The following is a 27,179-nucleotide window of genomic DNA, read 5'->3' on the forward strand; positions in this document are numbered from 1 at the left end:
TAAAGGCCATGCATGCAACCAGTCCCGCATATTTGGGATTCCAAAGTGCCCAGGCCAGAGAATGAGCCTTCTAAGTAATCTAGAGGCTTGCAGAGAGGGAAGAATGCTGATCATAGCCAAGGCGGCACTTGGACCTGGGCACTCCACCAGGGCAGCTGGCACTCTGACCTCTGCCTTGCACTGCTCCTAAGGCCTTGTTGTGGGAACTGCATCGTTTTGGCTCAGCGAGAATGAAGGATTGAAGAAGCAGAGTGTTGCTTTCATTTTGAGAGTGCCTGCCTACTGATCTTTGTTGTGGCCATGTTTGGAATACTGTCACCTTGTTTTGGAAGGAAGGAAGGATGTTGTAGAGCTGGGAAAGCTCCAGAAAGAGGAAACAGATGCTCAGGGGGCTGTTGCACCTTTCCTATCAAGAAAGGCTAAAGCGTTTTGGTTGTTAATGTTTTTGCTTTTAGTTTATAAAAAAGGAATTGGGTTGCAGGACACAATGGTGGTTTGTAAAATTATGCATATTGCGGAGAAAGTCGATAAGAGAGAATCCTTTCATAATACTAAAATTTGCAAAAAAATATTGTCAGGACATTCAGGACAGACGAAAGCACACAGCATGGTGCTAACCTGTGGAATTCACTGCCACAAGATGCTGCCAACTTGGATAGCTGTAAAGGGGAATTAGACAAATTCGGGATGGAGGAGAGGGTCTCTCCATGGCTAATAGCCACAGAACACGAGAATCTGCCTTATAGCTGTTTTATGGGGTGTCAGGTATCAGGTCAGGTGTGGGTTGATTTCCCCCCCACATTGGATGGATGGCCCACTATTTGCATATGCTGAGGTCCCTGTGAGCCACCCAGCCTAGTTGATCATGTAGTCGTCCTGCAAGATGCAGGATTCTGCTCCGGATTTTGCGGATTGCCAAAGGAGCATCCTTAGCTCTGCTCTTCAAACCTCATCATGCTTGTCTGATGATAATTTTCATAAGCTGCTGCCTGGCTTGTCTGGGAGAGGTGCAGTTTACAAAAAGAAAATTGATACATGCAGACTGCAGCAGTGAATGGGCAGCTTTAGTCACTGATAACACATCCAGGGGGAGGTAACTGTTCTGGGCCAGTTGCCTCCCTGGGAGAGGCCGCTGCTGCTGCGCTTTCTTCTCTGGCCGATGGATGGGGCCTAACTGGCCCCCTCTCTGCCTTGATGTTCTCCTTGGAGGCAGGGTGGACAAAAGTGCAACTAGCAAACAAACAAACAAAACAATTAAACAGATCCCCCCCCCGCCATCTGGCGAGCATCGCATCGTGAGCCATGAGCTTCTCTTCTCGGGATTGTGCGTGTTTGGGGGGGGAGGTAGCCTGTGGCACTGGCAGGGGGCGACTGATCAGCTCCAGGCGTGACCTCATCCGAGGGGGACAGTGAAGGGGGCTGGGGCTGTTGGGTGACTGTCCCCGCAGACGCAGATGCGCCCCCCTCCCAGCGTGCCTGCGCACGGCAGCGGTGCCCGCCGGAAGCCCGCGTGTGCCTGTGCCGGGCTGCTCCATATAGAGGCGCCCGGCTATTTTGGGCTCCAGCGCTGCGGTTATTTATAGCATCAGCCGGGTAAAAATGGAAGGTGCTGCGCTGAGCAGCCGAAGGAGTTGGCAGCGATTCTGGGGGCGAGCGGGAGGCACGGCTGGAGCAGCTCAGGGGCCCCCAAAAAGGGGGCGTGGGAAAGGAGCCCCTCCCCCAGCGATGGATGGCCCGGGGGGGACTCCATAAGGGGATCATGAAAGGGGAGGAGGGTCCTGGGTTTGTGGCTGGCGTAAAGGAGCTGAGGAGCTCTGCGCCTCCCTCTGTGCCCACGGGTTACCCCGGACGCCTCCTCCAAGACCTTCGGCGGCTGCCTGCCCTAGACCTCTGGTGAGGCAATGGCACCCATTCATCCCCGGGGGTGCTGATCCTCTCCCCCAGCCCCAAAAGAGGTGCACGCCTGAGACCAGCCGGAGCCTGCAGGACGACCCCTCGAGCGGGATCCTTCCAGCCGGGGGGCTCTAGCAACCCCGTACGAACCCCGCTTGCCCCCCCACCCGAGCAGGGGCTGGAAGGCTCGCTCTCCTTCGGCTCTTCGCGCGGCTCTCTACCCCCCTCTGGTGGCCGATCTTCAGAGGTGATGGAAATGGCCTGCCTTCAAGTCGATCCCGACTTATAGCGACCCTATGAACAGGGTTTTCATGGTAAGCGGTATTCAGAGGTGGTTTACCATTGCCTTCCTCTGAGGCTGAGAGGCAGTGGCTGGCCCAAGGTCACCCAGTGAGCTTCATGGCTGTGTGGGGATTCGGACCCTGGTCTCCCAGGTCATAGTCCAGAGTCATAAGAAATGCTGCCCTGGGCTCCTGCTGAGAGGAAGAGCAGAATATAAATCAAATAATAAAGAAATAAATAAAAATAAATAAATAATTTGAGGAGGTCCCGTTCCGAGAACATTCTGGCCCGGCAAGGCTTATGAGCAGCTGAAATGAATTCAGGTGTCATTCTTCTAAGAGGTACAAAGAAAATCCTTTTTGGGGGGGACTCCTCACCAGTGAAGTGTAGTGGTTCAGGTGCTGGACTACGACCTGGGAGACCAGGGTTCGAATCCCCACACAGCCACGAAGCTCACCTTGGGCCAGTCACTGCCTCTCAGCCTCAGAGGCAGGAAATGGTAAACCGCCTCTGAATACTGCTTACCATGAAAACCCTGTTCATAGTCGGAATCGACTTGAAGGCAGTCCATTCCCCACAATCTAATGTCAGCTGAGCATGATCAGTCTGTGGGCACAAAAGGCTGATAGCAGTGGTGCTACTGTAATGGAGCATCCTGGGAAAGGGCATGTGAGAACAGAAGCACTCACTACACTGCAACTTTTTTGCATGCCTCGCTTGCATGTCAATCGCAAAGGTAATCCTCCAAACACCAATTCTTATGTAGCCCAAAGAGTATCACCCATGGCCAGAGGGGAAGAATCATCAGGCTGCAGCAACTCCCAAGTTTTGCAGAACCGCAGGGGGGCAAAAACACCCCAGTGAGGATAGAGAATGTTCAGTGGGGACAGAATGCTGACTATTGAGAGAGGCAATGGGGAGGCAGAATGGAATGGAGTCCCCTGGGAAAGGGTATGGGTGTCTGGCAGGCACCCTAAAAAGGGGCACTCCACATTGCAACATTTTGCTACAGGCCCCACTTGTTCAGTCTATACCTGGAATGCACATTTGGCCCCACACTGCTATGGGAAAAGCTCCTGCACCTTTTACTGCCCTATGTGAAATGCGCTCCTGGGCAGCTTTCACAAGTGATGCTCAAATCAGCCTGTATTTTTATCCCACTCTCTTCCCAAGGAGCTCAGGGCCATGAATTTATCATCCCACAAAGTGTTTTCAGCTCAAGACACTTGCTTTGCTTTTGTGTGTCTGGCTGCCTTTCTCTGTTTCTCCAAATTTTCTCTAAACTCGTAGAATCGTAGAGTTGGAAGGCACTTACAAGGCCATCAAGTCCAACCCCCTGCTCAATGCAGGGATCCAAATGAAAGCATTCCCGACAGGGGGCTGTCCAGCTGCCTGTTGAAGGCCTCCAGTGGAGAGCCCACAACATCCCTAGGTCATGGGTTCCATTGTTGTACCGCTTTAACAGGAAGTTTTTCCTGATGTTCAGCCAAAATGTGGTTTCCTGCAACTTGAGCCCATTATTCCATGTTCTGTGCTCTGGAACAATCGATAAGAGATCCTAGCCCTCCTCTGTGTGGCAGCCTTTCAAGTACTTGAAGAGTGCTATCATATCTCCCTTCAGTCTTCTCTTCTCCAGGCTAAATATGCCCAGTTCTTTCTGTCTCTCTTCATAGTGCTTTGTTTCCAATCCCCTGATCATCCTCATTGCCCTCCTCTGACCTGTTGCAGCCACTCTGTGGCTTTTCCATTCCAAACATCCTGGAGATATCTCCATCTCAATAAACCATCTGCTGACACTTGGCTTGGAACGTTTGGAATGGAAGAGACATCCACTGCCCATTCCAGGCTATGAAGGAATATTAGTTTGTCAAATCCCAGACTGTGATGATCAGGTGTTGCTTAAATCCCCCACATTTCCACCCGAAAGGCTGGAAAGGAAATTTATTTACACGACTCCTATTGACTGCCCTTTGCACAGGCCACAGGGTGGCAGACAGTAAAAATGAGTATGAATCCATAAAACACATAAATAACTGAATGACAGTTATGTAATTTTACTTATTTTATTAAAGTTATTTTATTTATTTTATTAAAAGGAGCCCAGGGTGGCAAACAATAGAAATATATACATCAGGACAGGCAGGACATATTACATCAAACAGAACATCACCTGCAGGTCCTGCAATATAATTTATGTGATTGAATGCAAAAGACCAGGATGCCATATCCAATACGTAGGAAAAACCACAACTGACCTACGCACACACTTCAGAAACCACAAATCAGCAATCTTAACCAAAAAAAGTGGAGCAACCAGTTGCAAAACATTTCATCATTGAGGGTTATGCCTTTCCTATTTCTATAAATACAGTAGCTTTTCTTATTTTACTAAGCCTTGAGTCTCAGTGATCTCAATGCAGGGTAAAAGCCTGCTACTTAGGTAAATACACACTGGCACACAGCATCTCAGACCGTTGGCAATCTTTGCTAATATATATACAAATGTACATAAGAGCACCCATCAGGGAAACCTGAGCTTTGCGACAAGGCTCTCCATGGCCTCCCAAGCCCCAAGTACCTCACAGGAGGGCAGCAGTCCTTTCCTGCACTGGCCCCCAGCACACTTGGGGTTTTAACAAAGGTCAATGCACCTGCCACACGTTTGGATTGCCAATAATTATTCCATGGGAGTGTTGCATACAAAAGTCACAAGGCTGTTTTTATTGGGGCCGTGAGCATTCAGAATGGTTAGAAGCCTTTGGCTAACGCAGAAGTCTTCATCCAGGGTAGATGTTTGAGGCAAAAAGAGAGAAACTGAATGAAGATAGGATGCACTGCAAGCTAATGTTGTCCTGGCCAACGTGAGTGTTGGTGTTTTAAAAAAACCGAGCAGCGGAAGGTTAAACTGAAGATAGATCCTCTTCTCTGCCACTGATCGTTTCCTAAAACACACGGGGCAAAAAGTCCTTATTTATTTTATAGCTCGCGCTTAAACCTCTTTCCATGAAAAACATCTCGGAGCACTTCACAAATGATACGACATAAAATACCCAAAACTAAGACCAACCTGTCAGCACCAACAGCAGGAAGAAAAGACCTTCTAGTACGCCTCTGCACCAAGTCAAACTCCCCACCCGCCTCCCACGGACCCAAAGACCCGCGTCAAGGGGGGCATCTTCTTCAGCAACCTTCAGAAGTGAAGCACGGAAGACGCCCCAAAGCGATGGTGTTGGAGGTGCAGAATCCAGAACGCAGCCCTCCGCCCTCCCGACGGTTAAAGCCGGGAGAACAGCATAACCCCGCGGGCAGCTCTCCCGCGCAAGAAGAGCCGGAGCCGGGCTTACGCAGGAGAATTCCCCGCCCGCCGCCGGGGAACGGCTGGCCTGGGGTGGCTCTCGCCTGTTGGCTTCCCACGCGGCGGCGGCGGCGCTGCAATAGCGCCTGAACGCAGCGCCTCCGCCGCCTGCCCTCCGCGTACCGTCGTGGGGAGCCCGTCGAGAGGACCCAGGAGATCGGGGCTCCAATACCCCCTGCCGCTTTGCCAGGAGGCTCACCGGGGACCCTAAGTCGGGCCCTCCCTGCGGCCGCTGGATCACGCCCTTCGCCCAGCACCTGCCCTCCTCCCCGGGGCCAAGCAGACTCGGGCGCAGAAGGGCTTCCTTGGATCCAGCAGCGACCTCCAGCCATCTCGCCCGCCCCCGCGCTCCAGCCCCCGCATGCCGGGCCTGACGCAGCTGCGCTCGCTCGGCGGCGGCCCGAACAAGGAGCTCCGGCAACTTCTTCCCTGCCGCTCGGCAAGCCGGGGGCAGCAGGGAGCCAAGCGGCCGGGCTCCCTCGGGGTAGCCTTCGGGTATACGCAGGGAGGGGATGGAGGCGCCCCTTCCCCTCTAAGCCGTGACCATTGGCCGCTACTGCAGCTTTGTTGTGTCTCGGGACTGTTCCACGCCGCTCGCTGACCCCCCCCCCGCCCCTCTGATTCAGCCCCGCCTTCCGTCCTCCCGCCCGCGTCATCCCGGCCTGGCCTCTGGCTCGGCAGCTATTTATAGCGCGCCAGGCCCTAAAAATAGCGCGGGGGCCGGTGCGCAGGTGCCTCCTGCTTTGCGGGCCGCGCGTCAGTCGCGCTATTCTTAGCCGCTGCGCCTTGCGCGCTCGCGCCGCCTGGGAGCCAGCAGGCAAGCCGGACGGACGGCTGGATGGACGGTGGGGCCGGCCGGCCTCCATCCCTTTCGTGGCCTGACATCACCCAGCGCCGGCCGCGGAGCTCGTGGACGCGCGCGCGTCTGTGCCCGGCGCCCCCTCCCTCGGGCGGATTCCCAAGTGACGCGAAGAACACGCCTCCTGGTCCGGGACGGAATGAGTCACTGGCTGGTGATGAGGCAAAAGCCGAGCGGCAGGAGGAGGAGGAGGAGCTGGCATTTCACCGGGCTGTCATTAGAAGGTAAGGGGGGGGGAGAGAAGTCATTTGCCACGTCGAGCCAAATGGAGCCTCCCGGGTTAGAGACAGTGTACCTCTCTCTGTGTGCCAGGCGCAGGGAATGAAGGCCAGGAGGGGAGGGCTGTGCTGGCTGGTGCTGGTGGGGGCTGTGGTCCAAAACATCTGCAGGGGACCAGGTTGGCAAAGGCTGCTTTGGGGGTTCTGGGGCTTTCTCTGGGCATACATCAGGTGTGGGCAATTTTTTCCTGCCTGAGGGCCACACGTTCCCTTGCAGGCACCTTCCCAGAGGAGTGGGGACTGGGCCAGACGTGAAAATGGGCAGAGCTACAAATGTAAAAAGTAAAGTAAAAAGTAAAATTTAATTTTTGTGTCGCCTATCTGGCCGAAGCCACTCTAGGCGACGTACACATTGAAATTGATAAAATACAATATAAATACAGAATAAAATACAATGCAGTCAACCATAACCATTTTAAATAGCAGCAGTATAGAACAATGTAGGACAATCAATAAACAATTTAAAACAATCATAGAAAAATTAGCCCACCCCGGGGATCCCGAAGGCCTGTCCAAAGAGCCAGGTTTTTAAGGCTCGGTGAAATGTATCCAGGGAAGGGGCATGGCGGAGATCGAACGGGAGGGAGTTCCAGAGAGTGGGGGCTGCCACTGAGAATGCCCTCTCTCTAGTCCCCACCAACCTAGCTGTTTTCGTTGGTGGGACTGAGAGAAGGCCCTGTGTGGCTGATCTAGTCGGGCGGCTTAATTGGTGGGACTGGAGGTGCTCCTTCAGGTAAACTGGGCCGAGACCGTATAGGGATTTAAAGGTTAACACCAACACCTTGAATTGGGCCCGGAAAACAACTGGAAGCCAATGTAGATGAAATAACACTGGCGTGATGTGATCACGGCGACGGCTGTTTGTAAGCAAAGGAGCCGCCGCATTCTGCACCAGTTGTAGTTTCCGGACTGTTTTCAAGGGTAACCCCACATAGAGCGCATTGCAGTAGTCTAATCGAGAGGTGACCAGGGCATGTACAACCAGTGGGAGCTGATGAATCGGGAGGTAGGGTTGCAGCCTCCGTATGAGGTGTAGTTGATACCAAGCTGCCCGGCTCACTGCCGAAATCTGAGCCTCCATGGACAGCTTGGAATCAAGAACAACCCCGAGGCTGCGGACCTGATCTTTCAGGGGAAGTCTCACCCCATTAAACTTCAGGTCAACAACACCCAACCTTCCTCTGTCACCCACAAGCAGCACCTCGGTTTTATCAGGATTGAGCTTCAGCCTGTTCCTTCCCATCCACCCACTCACGGATTCCAGGCACTTGGACAAGGTCTCCACAGCCAACTCCGGTGAGGATTTAAAAGAGAGATAGAGCTGCGTGTCATCAGCATATTGGTGACACCGCAGCCCAAAACTCCTGATGATGGCTCCCAGCAGTTTTACATAGATGTTAAATAGCATGGGAGAGAGGATAGAACCCTGTGGCACTCCACAAGTGAGGGGCCAAGGGTCTGAAACCTCATCCCCCAATGCTACCTGTTGGTGCCTGTCAAAGAGAAAGGAACGGAACCACTGTAAAACAGTGCCTCCTATTCCCAATCCCTCCAGGCGATCCAACAGGATACCGTGGTCTGTGGTCGACGGTATCAAAAGCCGCTGAGAGATCCAGGAGGACAAGAAAGGTGAATTCTCCCCTGTCTAATGCCCTCTTCATATCATCCACCAGAGCGACCAAGGCTGTTTCAGTACCATGTCCAGTCCTGAAACCCGATTGGTATGGATCCAAATAATCTGTTTCATCCAAGTGTGCTGACAACTGGCTAGCCACCACTCGCTCAATGATCTTGCCCAAAAATGGCAAGTTCGAAATGGGGCAAAAGTTGTTCAAGACTTGGGGATCCAAGGAGGACTTTTTTAAGATGGGTTTTATAATTGCCTCCTTGAGGGCCGGTGGCATTACACCCTCCTTCAAGGATGCATTTACCACCGCCCTGATCCCTTCGCCCAATTTCTCCTTGCAGTTCATAAGGAACCATGATGGGCAAGGATCAATCAGGCAGGTGGTAGGCTTCACCGTTGAAAGTACCTTGTCCACATCCTCAGAAGGAAGAGGCCGAAACCGATCCCACTGAACCGGATTGCAGCTGGTCAACTCTGGATCCTCTACTGCATCCACAGTGTACGGAATTGAGTTCTTCAGGTGTTCGACTTTATCGGCAAAGTGCCTTGCCAATTTGTCACAGGAAGCCTTAGAATGCTCCAAGGGTTCCTGAGCAACTGGACCGACCAGGCTTCGGACCACTTGGAACAGCTTCCTGGGACAGCACTCTGTGGATGCAATAGAGGCAGCAAAGAAATCTTTCTTTGTTGCCTTTATTGCCACCTGGTAGGCAGCTATTGCTGCTCTAACCTGTGTCCGAGCATCTTCAGAGCGGGACTTCCGCCACCGGCGTTCTAGTCGTCTCACCTCCTGTCTCAGACTTCACAACCGGGGTGTATACCACGGTGCTGTCTGAGTTCTGTTCAGGGGGAGAGGACGTTTCGGAGCCACCTGGTCTAATGCCCTGGTGATTCCCTCATTCCACTCCATCACCAGGGTTTCAACTGGGCGACCTTCAGCAGGTTCCAATTCCCCCAGCGCAGTCAGGAATCCATCTGGATCCATCAAGCGCCTGGGGCGGACCATTCTAATAGGTCCTTTACCCTTGCGGAGGGCGTGTGGCATCGAGATGTCAAAATTCACCAGATAGTGATCTGACCATGACACGGGGGTGAAAGAAATAGCCCCCAACTTCAGAGCACTTCCCTCCCCTCCCAGGACAAATACAAGGTCGAGGGCATGACCGGTTACATGGGTGGGCTCAGTGTTACTAAGGTGCAGTTCCCAGGAAGCCATGGTTTCCAGGAAATCCCGAGAGGCTCCGATGAGAGTGGTCTCAGCATGTACGTTAAAGTCCCCCAAATGTGACTCTTACCTTGTAGGGGAAGCCAGGCAAAAGGGAGAGGCTTTAGTGCGCACACATGAACACACCCCTCTCCACCCAGGCAAGCCCGAGGCACCACCACAGTTTGAGGACACGTTCCAGACAGGCACAAGCACTCCAGGAAGGTGCAGAGCTGGTGAGGGGCATGGCCAAATGAGAGGGGGTGTGGTCTAGGTCCCAAGGGCCAGACAGAGGCCTAGAGGGCCACATTTGACTTCCAGGCCTGAGGTTCCTCACCCGTGATGTGCAGCCTGTTATGTTCCATCCACAGTGTGTTGATGGGGGAAAGTTCAGTTCACCTGAGCATTCATTTTAAAAATAAAATTTTCCATTTAAAACAAATTATTTCATCTGTGTTCTAATGCTTAATGAATGAAGGAACTTTTATATTTAATAAATATTTTTTAAATAAAAATGGTGCTAGCTAATTTTTTTAAAAAAGACAAGCCTATCAGTGCTAATCAGCCTTGATGCCAGTGGAAACTCCATAAGGCAAGGCAGTGTATCTTACTTTGTGGGGGCAAAGAACAGTCAAAATCCTGCTTGTGAATTTTCCAGATCTTTATTTGCTTTTTTTTTTTGGTTAACATTACTCCCTAAAGTCCCAGGTACTACCTGCTTCAGCCTTTGGCCACCAGGTGCCCTCTCAATATTTTTGACTACATCTCCCATCAGCCCCAGCCAGCTGATTTGTAGTCCAAAACGTCTGCAGGGCACCAGGTTGGCAAAGGCTGACCTGCCTTCTGCCACCTCCGCAGCCGAAAGCACAGTGCAGTGTAAGGCCTGCAGCCTGGACCACTGAGCATCTGCCAGGGAAAGGGAGAAAGTGTGGGTGGCGTTTCAGTCTCCAGGATGACCGAGGGGCCTCCCAGATCTGCAGACCTCCAGTGCTTCCTTCATTTCCCACTTCCTCCCCGAGGGGCCCCTGTGGTTTGTTTTCTTTTGCTTGTGGGCATTACTGTCTGGAAGGAGCAAGGCCTCCAGATTAGCCCAGACGGCACTCACTCTGGGCAAACCTGGTGAAGAGCTCCATGGCCTTGTTTTTGAGATGACATCCTCAGATGCCCTGCCAGTGAAAGCCAGCTCCGGGGGCGGGGCTGGGCTGGGGTGGGGAGGCTTAGCCCTGGCAAGGCTATTTTCCATGCTAGCTAAGCAGAACCTCCATGGATGGGTGTGGTATACCTCTGCATTCAGGTTCCCAGGGTGCAGACAAGAGGGGCCGGCCATCCTCTTGAGGGCCCCATTTAGGAGCTTCCTAGGGGGATCTGCCTGGCTCTGTAGGTCAGGTAGATGATGGCTCCATGGAAGTGTCAGACTAAAACCCGGAGTCGATTCCACTGCCCCACTGACATGGAGCCACCAGCTGTAGTGTTTTCCTCGCTCTGACTCATCAAGGCAGATACATTCTCATGAGCCCTGGATGAAATTTAAGCTACCCAGTGGTGCAATCAGGTAATTTTAGACTCTGGATTTAATTGCCTGATGGCCACCACCACCCCACCGCCTTTTATATGGCAATGTACATTACTTCAAAATGTGGTTAAGCAGCCCTGTTGCATTAGGGGACCCTCCCCCCCCGCTCATTCTCTCGATTGGGCCTCTGAACATCTGATGTGAAGTCCTGTCTGAAGGCACCACAGAAGCTGCCTCATTTTTTTAATATCTCTGTGACTGGTTTATTATTTACTTATTTAAATCTAGAGCAGAATTTAGAACAGTCTGCAGAGAGGACTCAAGCCACTAGATGGAGCCATTAACTTTAGAAAATAATGTGTGCGAGAGGGTGTGGGTGGGTTCCCTGCCCTAGGTGACCGACCATCTGAGACTTTTTGCTGTGGAATTGGAGACCACCAGAGAAGCAAATCCCAGGGCCTCCTTCCAGAGTTGCAAAATATGCTGGGGCCGCATGCGGTCCGAAGGTTGTGCCCAGCTGGCCGCCATCCTTTGCCACCTTCCAAGGGATCTGGGCCTTGATCTCTTGGATCCCACACGGCTGCGGCTTTGCTGGCTTCCTGAACCGCTTTGTGCAGTCAGACAGGCCCCGTCTGGGCTACACAGGAAGGGTGCTTGGAATCCAGCAATTTGCTGAGTCTAGAGCAGTTTCTGGGCCGGCCCGCTCTTTGCTGAGAGACATAACCCAGCTTTTGCAGCTGTTGATTTGGTTTCTGGAGCCCGTAACTGTCTGCAGTGCATTTAATCCTACAGAATGGGTCATTGGGTCTCTGTGAATCTGGAATTCTCATTGTTCAAAGAGAGAGAGAGGTTCAAGGGCATTGTGAGGAGAACGGGACCCCAGGCCTCCTGCACTTTCCTCCCCCTTTTTAATTTTTCTTTTTAACTTTGCCTACAGGGTGGCTTTTCTTCTGAAAGTTGACCTTAATTTTCACCCATATAAATATGAATGTGGCTTAGGTTGTTTTAAACTGTTTATAATTAACTGTTTTAAAATTGTTGTAACCTGCTCTGGGACCTTTGGTGGTAGTAGTAGTAGTAATAGTAATAATAATAATCAGCATTTGTAAATGACATGCAAATTTGTGTCATGGGCCTGTGCCCTGAGGACCGAACAATACCCTCAGGGAGACTGAGGCCCAAACACCCTGCCCCCTCCAGTGGGCACATACACACACCTGAGAAGTGGGCCCACTACCCAGTGTGGCGTATCTGACAGAGCTCAACTCAGAGTAGACCCACTGAAATTAATGGGTGGTATTCAATGCTAGTCTTACTCAGAGTAGACCTGTTAGAATTAATGGATGTGGCTAACTTAGGTCCATTAATTTCAGTGGGTCTTCTTTGAGTAGGTCTCAGTCGAATACAGCCCCCTGTTATTAGCTGAATTGGAAGAGCCCCCCGATTTCTGCTTTCTGCTTCCAGGCTATATGTGAGTGGCTACTAGTCATGATGGCCATCTGCTGCATCCACGATGAGAGGCAGCATGCTTCTGAATACCAGTGGGGAGAAGGCCATTGTGCCCAAGTCCTGCTTGCCAGATGGATCATCCGGCTGCTCCACTGTGGGAAAGAGGGTGCTGGCCTCAAAAGGCCTTTGGTCAGATGCAGCAGCAGAGCTCTTCTGTTAGCCAAGGTGGCTACTAGAGCCTCATGTTTCCCATCACAAATCCTCTGTCTCCAGGCAGGATAATGCCTCCTGTAGACCATGCTTCCGCCGTGGCTTGGATTCTGTTATTCTGGCTTTGAAAGCAGAGCTACACTGCCTCTAACCATGGAGGTTCCATTTGGTTTGTCAAAAGGCTAATACAAATTGACCGGCCTATTTACCAAGATTATAATTGTTTGTTTAAACCTAACTCAGTAGCTGGCTACCACATTGTGGGTATGGATTCCCACATGAACCTAACAATGGCCTTTCTGGGTCAGGCTAAGAGCCCCTCTAACAGCAGTCCATTTGTGAAGCCCACGTTGCAGAGACAAAGATAACAGCCTCCCCCTCCCCCCTTCGTAGTTTGCCCACTTCTGACATCTGATATTCAGATGTCTGTCATGGCCTCTCACCATGCAAGGTTCCATTTGGCTTAGTGTGGCTAAGAATCTTTTTTACATTTGCACCACAGCCTGGCAAAATATATAGACCGCTACTGCTGTGACTTTAAGCCTTCCTTTCAGGGGTGTTGCTAGGAGGAGGCCAAGCGCTGGATCTTTCCTGCTGGGTCTCAGATCTCCTGCCCATTTTCTTCTACACTGACTGGCAGCCGCCTGGAGACATTGCTAGGGATTGAACCTGGGAACACTCGCATGCAAGGCAGATGCTCTGCCACTGAGCTATGGACTTTCCCTTCCATCCATATATGTAACTTAGCATATGCAAATATTATGCAACTTTGTGCCATAAATTTACAGGATGTTCCTATGGGCCTGTGCTCTGCCTGAATCCTTGAAGTGCCCAGCAACACCCGTGCTCGCTTGTAGGGTAGCTTTGTGCAAAGTTTCATAGATTAAAAGAGGTCATTTAATGTGCTTTTTCTGACATTTGGATTCTCACACTAAGAACGCACAAACACTCAGAAAAAAGTCGCACTGCATTCAGTAGAGGTCGGCAGTGGATTGCAACCCAAAGGTCGCTTCCTGAATGCTTTTCTTCCCTTTGCAACATTAAAACTAATTGCAAGAGAGACCCTTCTTCGTGTGCTGAGCGCTGTTCTCATTTCCCCTGCAATTGCCTCTCTTCTGGTGTCTTCTGAAACAGGTGAGTTAGTAAACATATCATATGTGGAATATGTGGTGTTGGAGAAGAGCTTTGTATATACCATGGACCGTGAAAAAGACAAATAATTGGGTGTCTTTAGAACAAATTAAACCAGAACTATCACTAGAAGCAAAAATGATGAAACTGAGGTTATCTTACTTTGAACACATCATGAGAAGACAGAATTCACTAGAAAAGACAATAATGCTGGGAAAAACAGCAGGAAGTAGAAAAAGAGGAAGGCCAACCAAGAGATGGATTGATTCCATAGAGAAAGCCACAGACCTGAACTTACAAGATCTGTCCAGGAGGGTTCATGACAGATGCCATATTGGAGGTCACTGATTCATAGGGTCGCCATAAGTCGTAATCGACTTGAAGGCATATAACAACAACCACCACCTTGGAAAAGCAGTAATTTAAGAATGTTTCATCCCACAACGGTTCTGGTTGTAGTTATCCTACAATATCAGCCGCTGAGGAAGGGTCGGCACTATTTTCTCTCTAAACAGGCGGTTGTGGGGGTGGGGTGGGGGTTGCACAGTGCCACTTGTGTGTCTGTGGGCATATATTGAAAGGCGTGTGCACTAGAGAGGGTAAAGAGGAGGATGCCATTTGAAGGAGACCTATTGCAGCGTCTCACATTAAGAAAAAATGAATAGGAATGGGCACCCTATAAGATCAGGACAGGGGAAGTTTCTGGATCCCCCACCCCACCCCGAAGAGACAGCCACAAATTGTGGATTGATGAGGCAGGTTTGGCCCTCATTGTGACAGAATGCTGTGCAGGGATAGGGGCCTGGTCTGATGCAGATATGTAGACACAAATCCTCCTCAATAGCAGCTTGAGAGAGAAGCTTGGGCCTGCACTGGCAGAGACAGGCTCTCATGAGAGAATGGGCACGCCCGGTTGCCTTTCTTGGGTAAGTTGTTCCTTGCAGAATTTGCTCCATCCCATTCCAGCATTCGCTGGCTAGTTAGCTTTTCACCCTTTCCCCTGTATCTGTTATTTCCTCTGTCCTGCTACATTCTTTAATTTCCCATCACACCATCTGTTTGTCTATTATTTTCTTTTTGTCTTGATATATGTATGTATATATGTATCTATCTAAGTCTCAACATCCCTTCCACTGGCCCAGTGGATCCCGTTCACAGTGGCCTGTGGAAAACTCCCCTTCTCTCTCTCTTAGCTCCTGGGAGTGACCTTGGCTCCAGTCCTTTGCAATGCGATGAGTTTCCCTACTTGTAAACATCCTTGTCAGGCTTCAGAGGCAAAGCAGGGCGCAGCAGAGAGCTTTGGACACCCGGAGTGGCTGTGATGCATTACCTGAGAGGTACTACTGTGCTCAGGTCCTGCTTGTGGGCTTCCCATTGCGGTCTCTTGTTGGCCACTGGGAGAACAGGATGCTGGACTAGATGGGCCCCTTTGGCCTGAGCCAGCGGCTGCAGGGCTCTCCTTGTGTTCTCTTGCAGTGTGGCAGAGGACACTTAGATTCTGCACTGCGCTCCTGGTGGCCCTGAAAAGATTGCCTTGTCTGTTGACTCTAGTATTTACCTGTGGACACCAACTTAAAAACATGATGTTGTACACTGTTAGGGATGCTGGCTGACCATCCTTTCTGGAGCTGATTCGCTGCTTGCAAAGGTCAGAAGTATGTCCTTATGGATAGCCCCATCAGAACAAGGGTGGGGGACATCTGTGGTCCACCAGATGCTGTTAGACTTCAGCTCCCAGCCGACAGCAAGGCCAGTGGTCTGGGGTGATGGGAGCTGGAGATCAGCAACTTCTCGAGGGCCCCAGCCCTGTCTTAGAATGTGAGGGTTGCCTTGCCGGATTTGACGACAGATCCATCTCCTTACAAGAAGAGCCCTAATGTTGGATTTGGCCAAAGGGGGCCCATCTAGTCCAATATGTCACAGCAGCCAACCAAATGGCTATATAGGAAGCCTGCAAACAATTGTTATATTAATAGCAAGCATCCCCCGCCCCCGATTTTCATCAGGACCACAACACTTCCTCAGCCAAGATTCTGATCAAAGTTCCTCCTGACTCCTTTCAGTCCCAGGAAGAAAACCTTTTACTCTGGGACTAAAAGCAGGGAGCATTTTGTTGTTGATGATGATGATCATGGGGATGGTCATCAGGACCTTGGCTAAACCTCCCCTCCCTGCGCATTGTGGTTCCAATGAGAATTGCGCCCTTGGTACCCACTCTTCATTTAAAAACAAAACCGACCTGACAGGTTTTCAAATGAATGGTCAGCATCGAATTCTTGAAATCATTATGCTGCTGTGTGAGGAAGGTCTGTCAGTAGTTTCCCCGCAATCTCCTGCCAGTCGATTGCATTGCTTGACCCCAATTTCTGCCATTACAAGAGAGGAGCATGACTGAACATTGAGCATGGATGTGCCTCAGCGGCTGCAGAATCTCTGCCTCTTGCTTTGGCACCCAGATCTTCCTGTGGAGTTTGGAACAGCTTTCCCCAGCCTGGTGCCCTCCAGATGTTTTGGACTACAACTCTCAGCCATCAAGTGCTGATGGGAGATGTAGTCCACCAGGATGGGGAAAGGCTGCCTGACAGAGTCAGAGTTGGCAGCACTGAGCTGGATGGAAGGATAGCGTGGCTCTGTGTAAAGGAAGGCCATTTTGTATGCTCGTGCTGTAGAGTTACGAAATAGCCTCTTGTCCCAGTTTCACCTTGGACTAGAATTATCTAAAGGCCTTTAAGCATCTCTCTGTCTCTCCACCTGCAATGTGGAGGATCTTAATAGTGGTCTACTTTACAGGGTTGTTGTAAGGATAGCCATAATAAAGTACATCATATGCTTTCAAGTACTATAAAAATGCTGATGGTGGTTGTAATGCAGAAAACAGACTGCATATCTTGAAGGCCTGTCCTGAGGTTCTACATGGAGCCCTGTTTGGGGCCCTGGAAGTGTCAGAGGTTCAGGTGTGGCTCTTGCTTTGGGCATTTGGGTAGGGAGGGATGAGGGTTGGGAGGACCTAGAGACATGGAGGGCTGCCTGCAAGCCAGCACTTGGGCTCCCAGATACACGCCAAGCCCGGGAGTAACCCTACTCCTTGTTTATATGGAGAGCTGACCCGACCCTTCCCATTCACGTCAGATCAATTGCCGCCTGCAGCATTTCTCAGAGCTCTGCAGCCTTCCCCAGGGAGCAGGCGGCCATTCCCACACTGGCCCCCTGTTCCCAGCCCAGCCTGCCGTGGGACAGGAGATGCTCCGCCAGAGAGACCCACCAAACTGCCTCTGCCAGCCTTCATTGCTAGAAAGCCGAGTGAGCCAGGAGTTCAGAATGACAGCAATAAGACGTAATATTTGTGCTTTATTGAGAGCTCGGAGCCCTTTATATTCATATGCTTGAGGGGACACTGATGGCACAACAACACACTTTGGGGCAAATTGCTTTAAGATACTAAACTAAGGGACCCCTAGGAACTAATGTCTGGTCCATAGGGACCATGGGAACTTCAACTGTGGGCCAGTGATAGGTTGAACCCCTTTTAAGAGCTACTCAAAAGGGAGAATTTTGGCAGTTGCTTCTTCTCTCATCCTTGTGTGATAAACTATCCAACTTGCTAGGATTCCCTTTTCTTTTTGCGATGGAGACTCATTGTGCTTCTTCACACCTGGGTTTCCCTAACGTTTGATGTTGACCTGCAGTGGATACTCAAAAAGGCCCACGGCATGGTCTGAAGGCAGGTGCAGCTGCCACCTTGATGAAATTAAGCAGCTTTGGGCCTGTTCAGTGCCTGGAGGGAAGACTGGATACCCCCATACAGGCTGCCTTGAGATCCAGAAAAGAAAGGTGTGATACTTTAGCTTGTAAGTACTTTGAGGGCCGGCTCCTTTCTTTTTTTCTGTGTAACTCTGCAAGAGATCATGTGCACTGATGGTGCGATAGCAACAGCACTATGAGAGCCCTGCTGCTGGTCCGGCCAAGAGGGCCCATCTAGTCTGGCATCCTGTTCTCGCTGTGGCCCACCAGGTGCCTGAACAGGAAACCTGCAAGCAGGACAGGGGGGCAACAGCAGCACTCTCCACACTTGTGATTCCCAAGCATACGGCTGCCAACAGTGGAGGCAGAAAGTAGCCATCATGGCAAACAGCCGTTGATAGCCTTATTATCCTCCATGAATTTATCTACTGCTCTTTTAAAGCCATCAAAGTTGGTGGCCATCACATAATAATAATTATGTGATAATTATTAAATAACAACAGCTGCATTATTGCACAATAATCATAAGCCTAACTAAAACAAATGACCGCTGTTGCAGAGAGAATAAAGAGGTTGATGTCTCCACCAGGTCTGGGCATGACCCTCATTGTGGTGACTCACCACTAGGAATAGATGGCCCCTCAGGGGGTACCTCGGCTGGCATTTGATCCTCTGCAGACCTGAGGCCACCTTGGAGTTTGCAGGGAGCCCTGGGGGTTATGGGTGCTGATGGTGGGGCAGGGAGCAAGGAGAGGCCAATGGCGTCATCCCCAGGGGAGGGAGGGATGCCAGGCTGGGTGTCGCAGCTGGCATGGTGGACAACAGCATGAGACCTTGCCGGTTGTTGCGTCAGCTCAGGAAGGCCAGAGCCCGGCCACAGAGGCTCTGAAGCAGCTGGGCATTCCCGGCTCCTCTTTCGAGGCAAACTGAGCCGAGGTGTCCAGTTTGTATGGGAGCTGGGTGTCTATGGAGCCAAAGGAGTCTGGGGGCTGGCCTCTCTCAAGCCCACCCCAGCAGGCCATGGCTGGTCCTCAGATGGCAGGATTCCAGAGGTGCTTGGATGGGGGGAGGGTCTCAGGCATGTGCCTCCCCTAATAGATGCATGCAGTCTTTCCCCTGGCCCATTCCCTTGCAGTGGGGAGCACACAGCGCAAGCTTAGGCATCGCTCCTCTGCAGGAAGCCCCATTGGGTCCAGTGAACAACTTCCTGGTCAGTAGGGACAGGACTGCAGCCTTCCAGAGGGGGTCACAGTGGCCCTCCCTATACAGTGACACCCAATGGGTGGAGTGAGCAAAAGTCTTGTGGCTTGGGCAGCCAAAGAACCTTTGGGTCCAGTCCCAACTGCATCTGCAGCAAAGACCTGGAGCAGTTCTGCTTGTGATGATGACACCTGCCCCTTGCCCCACAGGTGGGGGCCCTCAGGTGCCTCTTCCAGTTTCTTCCTGTTTTCTGTCCATAACCCCCTTGCTTATGCTAAAAAGGCCCTCATACATTAATAGCACTGTAGCATAACTAATGATTACTAATCATAATGATAGGGGGGGTAAGCATGGAAGAGTTGGGAACGAACCCAGAGGCCATCTAGTCTGACCCACTTGCCAGCTGAAACCCAAGACCCCTATACACACCCCAGAAAATGAGGCCACACAAACTAGGGCATTAACAGAGACGAGATATGAACGTAGGTGCTGCCCTGCAGGCCAGACCAGACAAAAGTGGGACCATCTATCTGGTTTCCACACTGGCCAAACAGGCACTATAAAGGAGCCCATAAATGGGGTGTGAAGGCCAGGGCCCTCCACATTGTCTGTTGGGGGGGAATGCTTCCTGACCCCACAACCAGAGACCCCTCTCAAAGGGGTCACTTCACTGTCTTCTGCCAGCACTCCCCTCCCCTGCCCTCCCCTGATCAAAGGCAAACTGACATTCAAGCTGTCAGCAGATCCCGAATTTATGACAGTTTGTCAAATCCCTTCATCCGGCCCAGCTTTGGTTCCTGGTGTGGCAGCAGCGCTTCCCAGACTGAGCATTGCCAAGCAAATGCTGACTCCAGCAACGTCGGGGAGTTTCGTTGCCAAAAGGCTGTCCCCTTTGTATCTGTGAGCTGCGCTGGGCCAGCTGCTGTAGCCTCTGGGCCGGCCCAATGTCCGGCAGCTGTATCCAGGAATTGAGGCCCTCTGATTGACGCCATCCCTTCGTTCCTACGGCTGTGCAAAGGACACCTGTGAGATCCCAGTTGGCGGTTGATGTGTGACCCCTTTGGGCTTGTTTGTGATGGCTCCCGCCTGGGGGCAGAGAGGCTGATGTGAGTGAGGCAGGATCCACGGGAGACGCGGTTTCCTAGGCTGGGAAATGACACAGCAAGGGTGACAGGAAGGGAACTTCCAGAGGCCTTGTCGTTCAGGTGCAGAGGTCCCAGCCCCACCCGGAAGCAGGAGGATTCACGTCAGTTGCCCAATGCACACCAGGATTTAGCCCCAGAATCTCCAGTGGGGCTTGTGCATTGCAAAGAAAAAAGCATTTGAGCATGTACAGAGTGTTTTCCCCTGCTTTGGACACCCTATCGAATAACAGCCAAAAAATAAAAACGAGACAAGAAAGACAGACTTCCTGAGAATTGTGCCCCCTTTCTGGCAAATGTCATGTCATACATCATTTGGCGAGAGGAGCGAGTGCCCCAGAGCATATGCAGAGATCTTTTTCCTCAGCATCTGCCTACATCACATGTATATGTGTGTGTATGTATGTGATATACACACATATCTGTGTTGGCCCATAAGAAAACCCCCAAAGTCCTTATTAGGGAAATTCTTTTATTAGGCCAACCAAAATATTACAGAATAGTGTGGAAGCTTTCAAGTTCTCCAGAATTCTTCATAGTTAGGCTAGCTGGAAAACAGAAGAAATGGGGGTGGGAGTGAGGAGGGAAAAAATGGTGGTCTCAGCCTTCCGTGGGTTCAGTATCAGGTGAAAAATCTTGAAAGCTTCCATGCTCTTTGTAATATTTTGGTTAGCCCTCACAAGGGCATTGCTGCCCTCCTGGGGACTTGGATATCTCTGCCTGTAACTTTGGGCGCAGCACAACATGGAGCTGGTGGAGGACAGCTTCGGTTGTGAGAACCGTGTCAGTCCTTAGGGGTGTTGGAAGTGGGGCAAGAGCCACTCCTGCTTTGTTCTTTTATGTTCCAGAAGGGAGACAGAGTTCGGGTCCTCCAGATGGATAGGCTTGACTACCTTTACCTGTGATGCTCTGACTGACTTCCTTCCGTGGCTAGACTGATATGTCTTAGGGAAGCTTATCTGCCCCTCCGCCTTCCGCCCTTTCCTCTCTTCTCTTCTCTGACGGTCCTGTCCGACTGTCCGAGAGAGAGGAGACACCTTTGTCTCTGCTCTCTCTCTCTCTCTCTCCTGAGCCATGAGGTCAACTCCCACGCCTGGGCGTTGCGCCTCCAACTTAGTTAGTTAGTTAGAACTAGGTATGCCTTTCCTATCTACTATGTTTTTCTATAAATACAGTAGCTTTTCTTAGTTTACTAAGTCTTAAGTCCCAGCGATCCTAATGCAGGGTAAAAGCCTGCCACTTAGGTAAATGCATCCTGGCACACAGCATCTCAGACCGTTGGCAATCTCTGCTAATATCTATACAAATGTACCTAACAAGGGTGCCACAAGGCTCTTGGCTGCAAATGCTTCCTGGGTTGCTGCAGAAGTGCCCTGCCTGCCCTGCCAACTCCCATGCCAGGCCGTGGGGACGGGGGGCTCTTGGCCAGCCTCTGTTGTTCCCCGTAGCCGCTTCCAGACAGTGCCCTGGAGAGGCCTTTCAGCAGCCTTTGGGGGAGGAGGGGGCCGTGAGTCCCCCCTCCTTTTCACGCTGGGGTGGATGAGAGGGCGGAGGCGGCAGCTCCCCTCCCCTCGAGGACATGCCCTGCTGCCGCTTCGCACTGCCCCTTCCTGCCCAGCCGTCCTCCCTCTCCGTCTCTCCCCCTCTGGGCCAGCCTCTGCCGCTGGCTTTTCTCGTTCAGCCTCTTGTTTGCTTTCCACTTCCAGGCGGATCAGATCCAAAGAAGCTGCGGCGGCAGCGGCAGCAGCCTCTCTGCTCTCCAGCTATGGCACGCCCGGTTGGCAGCGCCTGCCAGCACCTGCAGCTGCCCGCCTCTCCCCCCATCGCTTAATGCCCCCCTCTTTGCCCTCTGCCCCTGGAGCTGGGCGAGCCGGGACCTTCTTGCCCCGCCACCCTTCAGCCGATGAGCCAGAGGGGATCCAGGATGATGCCAGCCCGGGGGTACCTCCTGGCAACGGCCGTGTTCTGCTGCTGCCTGTCCTGCACCCAGGTAAGGAGCCTGGGGTGGCACTGCAGGGGGGGGTGTCGAGGGACCTCTGGGAGCCCTCCACTCTGCAGAAAACGAAAGGCCAGAGTCCTCCAAACCAGGATTTAAGCAGCTGGAGATGTGCAGGAAGCCTCTCTGGCCTTGGTAGGGAGTGGGATTCTGCATCTCCCGCTGAGGGGCATGTGAAGTGCCAGCAATAGCTGGGTGTTAAATTACCTCTGAACTACCCAGCCCTGCTTTTTATGCGGGGGGGGGGAGAGGGAGGGCAGTGAAGAGAGGGTTTGGAAGGAGGCAGACCACTATTTCTGTCCTAGGCAGAGCCCGTTGTACCTGGTCTTTTCCCAGGTGGCCTTGTGGACGCTCTGTGCAAGGGGAGGGGGCTTTGGCATGGGGACAGATTTCTTCTCAGTATGGGGGTTATAAATCCAGTGGGTATTTCTTGATTAATAAACAATGTATCATTAACCTATTAAAAGTTCTAGGGCAAAGCTCTCTGCATGCATTCAGAAGAATGAAGGGAGGGTCTGTAGCTCAGTGGCAGAGCATCCACCTTGTATGAAGAAGGGCCCTGGGACAGTCACTGGCAGCATCTCCAGGTAGGCTGGGAGAGTCCCATGCCTGGCACCCAGGAGATCCCCTACCAGTCAGTGTTGACAAAGCTGAGCTAGGCGGATGACTCAGTCTAAGTCAGCTTCCCATGTTCCTAAAATGTTACCTGCAGATAGCCTTGAAAGAGGGTTAGACATATTAATAGAGGCGGGGAGGTCTATCAATGGCAATTAATTATGATACCTAAATAGAACCTCCAGGATCAGAGGTAGTATACCAATGGATGTGGACAGGCTGTTTGTTTTCATGTCCTGCTTTTAGGGTTCCATCTGGCTGGCCACTGTCTGAAGGAGCTGTCTTGTCCTGATAGCCCACCCACCCACTCTGGTCTGGCCCTAAAGAGCAAGACAGTTTTGATTTTCTAGTCCCTGCCCTCAGCAAATCGCAGTCCCTACTCCTCCTGTTTGGTCTTTGGGGAAGATTGTTGGGACGCCTTTTTAAAATGTGTTAGGGCAGACAGACACTTGCCAGTGTCCTTCATATTTTCATCCCTTCCTTCCTGGAATTCAACAGGTTAAATCACTGAGTGGGGGGTGGGCAGGCTTGTATCTGTGGCCTCAATGCATGAACTGGAACGGGCTGCCTGCACACCAAGGCACCTGCTCTGCACAGCGATGCACACAGCCTGCGCACCGCTGTGGGTGAGGTCTGTTTTGAAGTGCTGATATCCGACTGTAGGACAATGACATTTTCCTAGTATAACTCTGAAGTAACAACAGCATGCATCCTCTTGACTTTTAAATTGGGACAGGACGAGCGCTTAACACACATTGACAGGGGCCACCTCTCTGCCTGGGTCTCGGAACACTCTCCCGGCCAGGCCCCCACAGACACCAGACCAGCAATACCCTCTCCCGTGTTTTTTTCTGGCTGGGATGTAGCCTTCAACTCATGCTTGCCTAGATGGAGGACAGCGAAGGGTGTGTGGCTGTATAGAGAAACTAGTCTACTGTACAGAGGTAAAATTCATGTTCATTCCTCTGCCCTCATTCACCTCTGGCCCCACCCCAGTGACTCACCACGTGTGGCCGCCGGAAGGTTGCCCAGAAAGGAATGCGGCCCTTGGGCTGAAGGAAGTTACCCATCCCTGGAGTAAATGAATGCAATGCTCCTTCAGTCATGTGAAGTAGCGGCTGCATCAGGAGAATCACCCAGAAAGCAATTCTTGGTGTATGACAAGCACAAAACGTTGCCTGTGAAATGCTGGAGGGAGGGAGGTGTCTTTCAATCCCTTTGCCCCCTTTCATCTTCTCTTCTACAGATCCTAAACCATTGCAGCTGATTTGGGGTCTCTTTCATATGGCGCCCCAGATCCTATGCAAATAAGCACACGTACATGTGTACATTAGTTTTAAAACTTTTAAAAAATAAGTTCAGTGTTCTTATACAGGGCTGCCATTTTTGACAAACTGCACAGCAGTTTCCACATTAGTCTGTTGCAGCAAAAACAACAAAGAATTCTGTGGCACCTTAAAGATTTAACAAATTGTATAATGGCTTAAGCTTTTGTGGATTACTGTCCACTTCATCATACAGTGTGTTTGTATACATTCCAGCAGCGTTGACTAGAGGGAGAACTTTTGGATATACTCTCTGGACACATTGGCACCACATGGCCTGAATCTGGAGGACAGCAGAAATATTACTTGGCTTCTGCAAACGGAGCCCCTCTGAGCATTCCATCCTCAAAGCTCTATAACTGCCACCTTGGTACCAGCATTTGTATGCAGATGATGAAGGCGGAAGCTGAAACATTTTGGTAGTACAATAAAAACCTCTGTAATTACAATTACATGCACACACGCACGCACACACATGGTTTGGATGGTGGGAGATTGTAAATCATGAGGTAGGAAGGAAGTTAAATGCAGAAACAAACACACAGTGATAATGACATTAACAGTGGCAATTCACAAAAATAAAACAGCTGTGTTGGTGACACAGGTATCCTGGCATTGGTAAGCCAGTCGACACATGTAATATGATTTAAAAGGCTTTGTACCAATTCAGTCCATAAGTGATAGCACTGAACCTCTTTAAGAATAACAACAGATCTTTTAGATGGAGTTTTACAGTATTTTTTATATGTTTGGATTCTGATATATTGGATTTTAGATATTGGAAATTGCCCTGTTGAGGGCCCTAAAAATATTGTCAGTGTTTTGTCATTTAGAATTAATTAGAGAATTAGCCAGATGCAGCTTCTTCCATGATGTTCCTGCTGCCACCGACACTGTCTGGTCCACATTGGTCTGATGTTGTCCAGAGCTAGTTCAGCACGCAGCCCAGGACCCTCCACTGGAGAAATGCAAAGCAAGTGCAGTCCCAGATGTTGGTTTGAAATGGGGCCAGTTAGAAGCACAAGAACATAGCAAGCTGCCTTGTAATGGGTCAGGCCATTGGTCCATCAAGCTCAGTATTGTCCACACTGGCTGGCAGCAGCTCTCCAGGGCTTTAGGCAGGGGTCTCTCCCAGCCCTCCCTGGAGATGCCGCCGGGGATTGAACCAGGGACCTCTGCCCCTCAGCTACCGGAGATCTTCCCTCTATTTGTCCAAATTCTACCATTTGTCCAGTGCTGGTTGTAGTAATTTTTTTACTGTTGAAATGTAGTGGAATTTTATAGTTTTATTGTTGTTGATGTGTTTAACGGATTGCAGATTGATTTGTGAGGCAATTGCCCTGAAAAGTGGTATAGAAGTTTCTCAGATAAGTAATAATACATTTTGCCTAAAAAATCAGCCTTCTCACTTGAGTTGGAGCGTACTTAAATATCTAGTAGAGTTTGATCGCCATCTAGTGGCCGTCACTGGCACAGCAGCTTCTAGATTGTAAGTTTTTCAACGATTGTTTTGGAATTGAGGTCTGTCTACCTGTGTCCTCTGTGTGCAATGCAATTCCAATTATTTTTGGCCATTAATTCTACAACATCCTTTATTTTGCTTTAATCCCAGCTTTTCAGTGAGGCTCTTGCTCAGAAACATGCAGCAGCTGTCCAGGGGGGGTGTAGTCAACCAGGGTCTTAGACCCTTTATTTTTTTAGGAGCAGGGTCCCAGCAGGGTCCCTTTTTCTCCAGCACCCTACAAGGCAATCCACATGAAATGAGAGTCTGTTAGCCACTGTGAAGAGCCTTCTAACACACTTTCTTGTCCTTCCCTGCTGATTGGAGCCAACAGTGTGAAAGGAGGTGAGTAAGCCACTGAGAAGACTCTTCTCAGTAGTTAACACTCTCCCCTTTCATGCTGATTGGCTCCTAGGGACGTCTGTTATTGTGGGAGAAGGCATTAACAAGAATCTCATTCTCAACCCAGCAGGAAAAAAAAGGATGGGAAGGGCCTGGCTGTGACTATCATGAAGGGACCCTGCACTTCTGAATTTGCCACTCCACTACTGCAGCGGTCTCTTTGCAGTAGCAACTGTGCTTCCAAGATCATATCACACCTTTCATCATGTTTTCGGTAATTTTTGTAAAGTAATTTTTGTAAACTGCCCAGAGAGCTTTAGCTATTGGGCGGTATATAAATGTAATAAATAAAATAAATAAATAAACCAGCTACATCGATTACTAATCTGTTTCCAGCCCCCATTCAGGATGCTAATTTTACCCTTTTAAGCCTTAAAGTCTCTCAGGGAATGCCTCCTCCCAAAATGACAAGAAAATAGCATATTTTATTGTTCAGTTTCCCCAATGCATTTTGGCAAGAAGGAATGCCTTTGTGAAGGGCTTGTCTTCTTATTTCTTAGTAAACTGATCACAAAACCATCTGTTACAAAAGAACTTGTAGGGCAAAATCTTGTGAGGGTTTCAGGCAGAAAAAAGGTCTTTCCCAGCCCTACCTGGCGAGGCTGTTGGGGACCAAACATAGGACCTTCTGCATGCAAGGTGGACAGATTAAGAGGGTCCACCCCCGGAGACTAATGGAATCCACTGGATTCCTGAATGCCTGGGGGAGTTCCCAGTAGATAGAGGAGGTGACCCTGTTGAAGCCCTTATGCTGTGGAACAGCGAGGCATGTCGGGCTCTTGACACGGTTGTCCCCGAGCGCCCTCTCTGGCACTGTGGAGCCCAGTTTGCACCTCGGTACACCAGTGAGCTAAGGGCAATGAAACAGGCTGGACGACAGCTAGAGCACAAGTGGTGAAAGACATGCTATGAGGCTGATCGGGCACGAGTAAAACATCATAACCATGCCTACCGTGTGGCATTGAGGGCGGTGAAGAAGGCCCACTTCTCTGCCACCATTGCATCCTCAAGTAGCCGTCCAGTGGAGCTTTTCCGTATTGTCAGGGGTCTGTTGACATCAACTCCAGGAAATGGAATTGTAGACCCTTCGGAGGCCCACTGTGAATTTGTTTGCAAGGCACTTTGAGGGTAAAGTTGCTCGCCTCCGTAGCAATATTGATGTCCCCTCCACATCTACTGTTGTCCCCAATGAGGTGTCCAGTGCAACATCTGTTGCAACATCTTGGGATTGGTTTCAGTTGAAGCGGCCTGATGATGTGGACAAGGTGCTTGCGAAGATGCGGCCAGCAACGTGTCTTCTCACCCTTGTCCTTCTTGGCTTATTAAAGCTTGCTGAGAGGGCGTGACTGAGTGGATCCAGGGTGTGGTCAACGCATCATTGCGGGAGGGAGTGGTTCCAGCTGCCCTGAAAGAGGCACTGATCTGACTGCTTCTGAAAAAGCCCACCCTGGACCTA

The 27,179-nt window shown here is 50.8% G+C and overlaps 2 protein-coding genes across 8 annotated transcripts in view; one reads left to right on the forward strand and one right to left on the reverse strand.

Moving 5' to 3' along the window:
• Window positions 1–4,276: 4,276 nt before the first annotated feature.
• LOC133370888 (uncharacterized) lies at window positions 4,277–6,186 on the reverse strand. The gene is made up of 3 exons (XM_061597768.1): window positions 6,163–6,186; window positions 5,243–6,062; window positions 4,277–5,117 (listed from the first exon to the last, which is right to left on the reverse strand). Exons 1-3 carry the CDS (start codon window positions 6,184–6,186, stop codon window positions 5,017–5,019), a joined length of 945 nt encoding a protein of 314 aa, XP_061453752.1. The 3' UTR covers window positions 4,277–5,016.
• A 161-nt stretch (window positions 6,187–6,347) lies between these two features.
• Window positions 6,348–27,179, forward strand: part of LOC133370753 (snake venom vascular endothelial growth factor toxin HF-like) — a 29,139-nt gene continuing 8,307 nt past the window's right edge. For 2 of the 7 annotated variants that reach the window (XM_061597505.1, XM_061597508.1), the window contains exons 1-2: window positions 6,348–6,613; window positions 21,591–21,874. In XM_061597505.1, coding sequence (XP_061453489.1) covers window positions 21,788–21,874 — 87 coding nt within the window. In that variant the 5' untranslated portion in view covers window positions 6,348–6,613; window positions 21,591–21,787. Of the gene's footprint in view, window positions 6,614–14,911; window positions 15,139–21,590; window positions 21,875–23,231; window positions 23,297–25,790; window positions 25,938–27,179 lie in introns of those variants that run through there. The other 5 variants (XM_061597509.1, XM_061597502.1, XM_061597506.1 and 2 more) reach the window with 5 other exon arrangements.

Source organism: Rhineura floridana, chromosome 15 (genome assembly GCF_030035675.1).
Source record: "Rhineura floridana isolate rRhiFlo1 chromosome 15, rRhiFlo1.hap2, whole genome shotgun sequence".
Classification (NCBI taxonomy): Eukaryota; Metazoa; Chordata; class Lepidosauria; order Squamata; family Rhineuridae; genus Rhineura; species Rhineura floridana.

Bases quoted from the DNA above. Each gene is read 5' to 3' on its own strand.
- LOC133370888 (XM_061597768.1), bottom strand. From the start codon at position 6,186: ATGACGCGGGCGGGAGGACGGAAG. The intron at 6,063-6,162 runs GCGGGGCTGAAT...GTCACGGCTTAG, and splicing joins CGCGGGCGGGAGGACGGAAG to AGGGGAAGGGGCGCCTCCAT. The intron at 5,118-5,242 runs GTTGGTCTTAGT...CGTGTGTTTTAG, and splicing joins CCTGCTGTTGGTGCTGACAG to GAAACGATCAGTGGCAGAGA.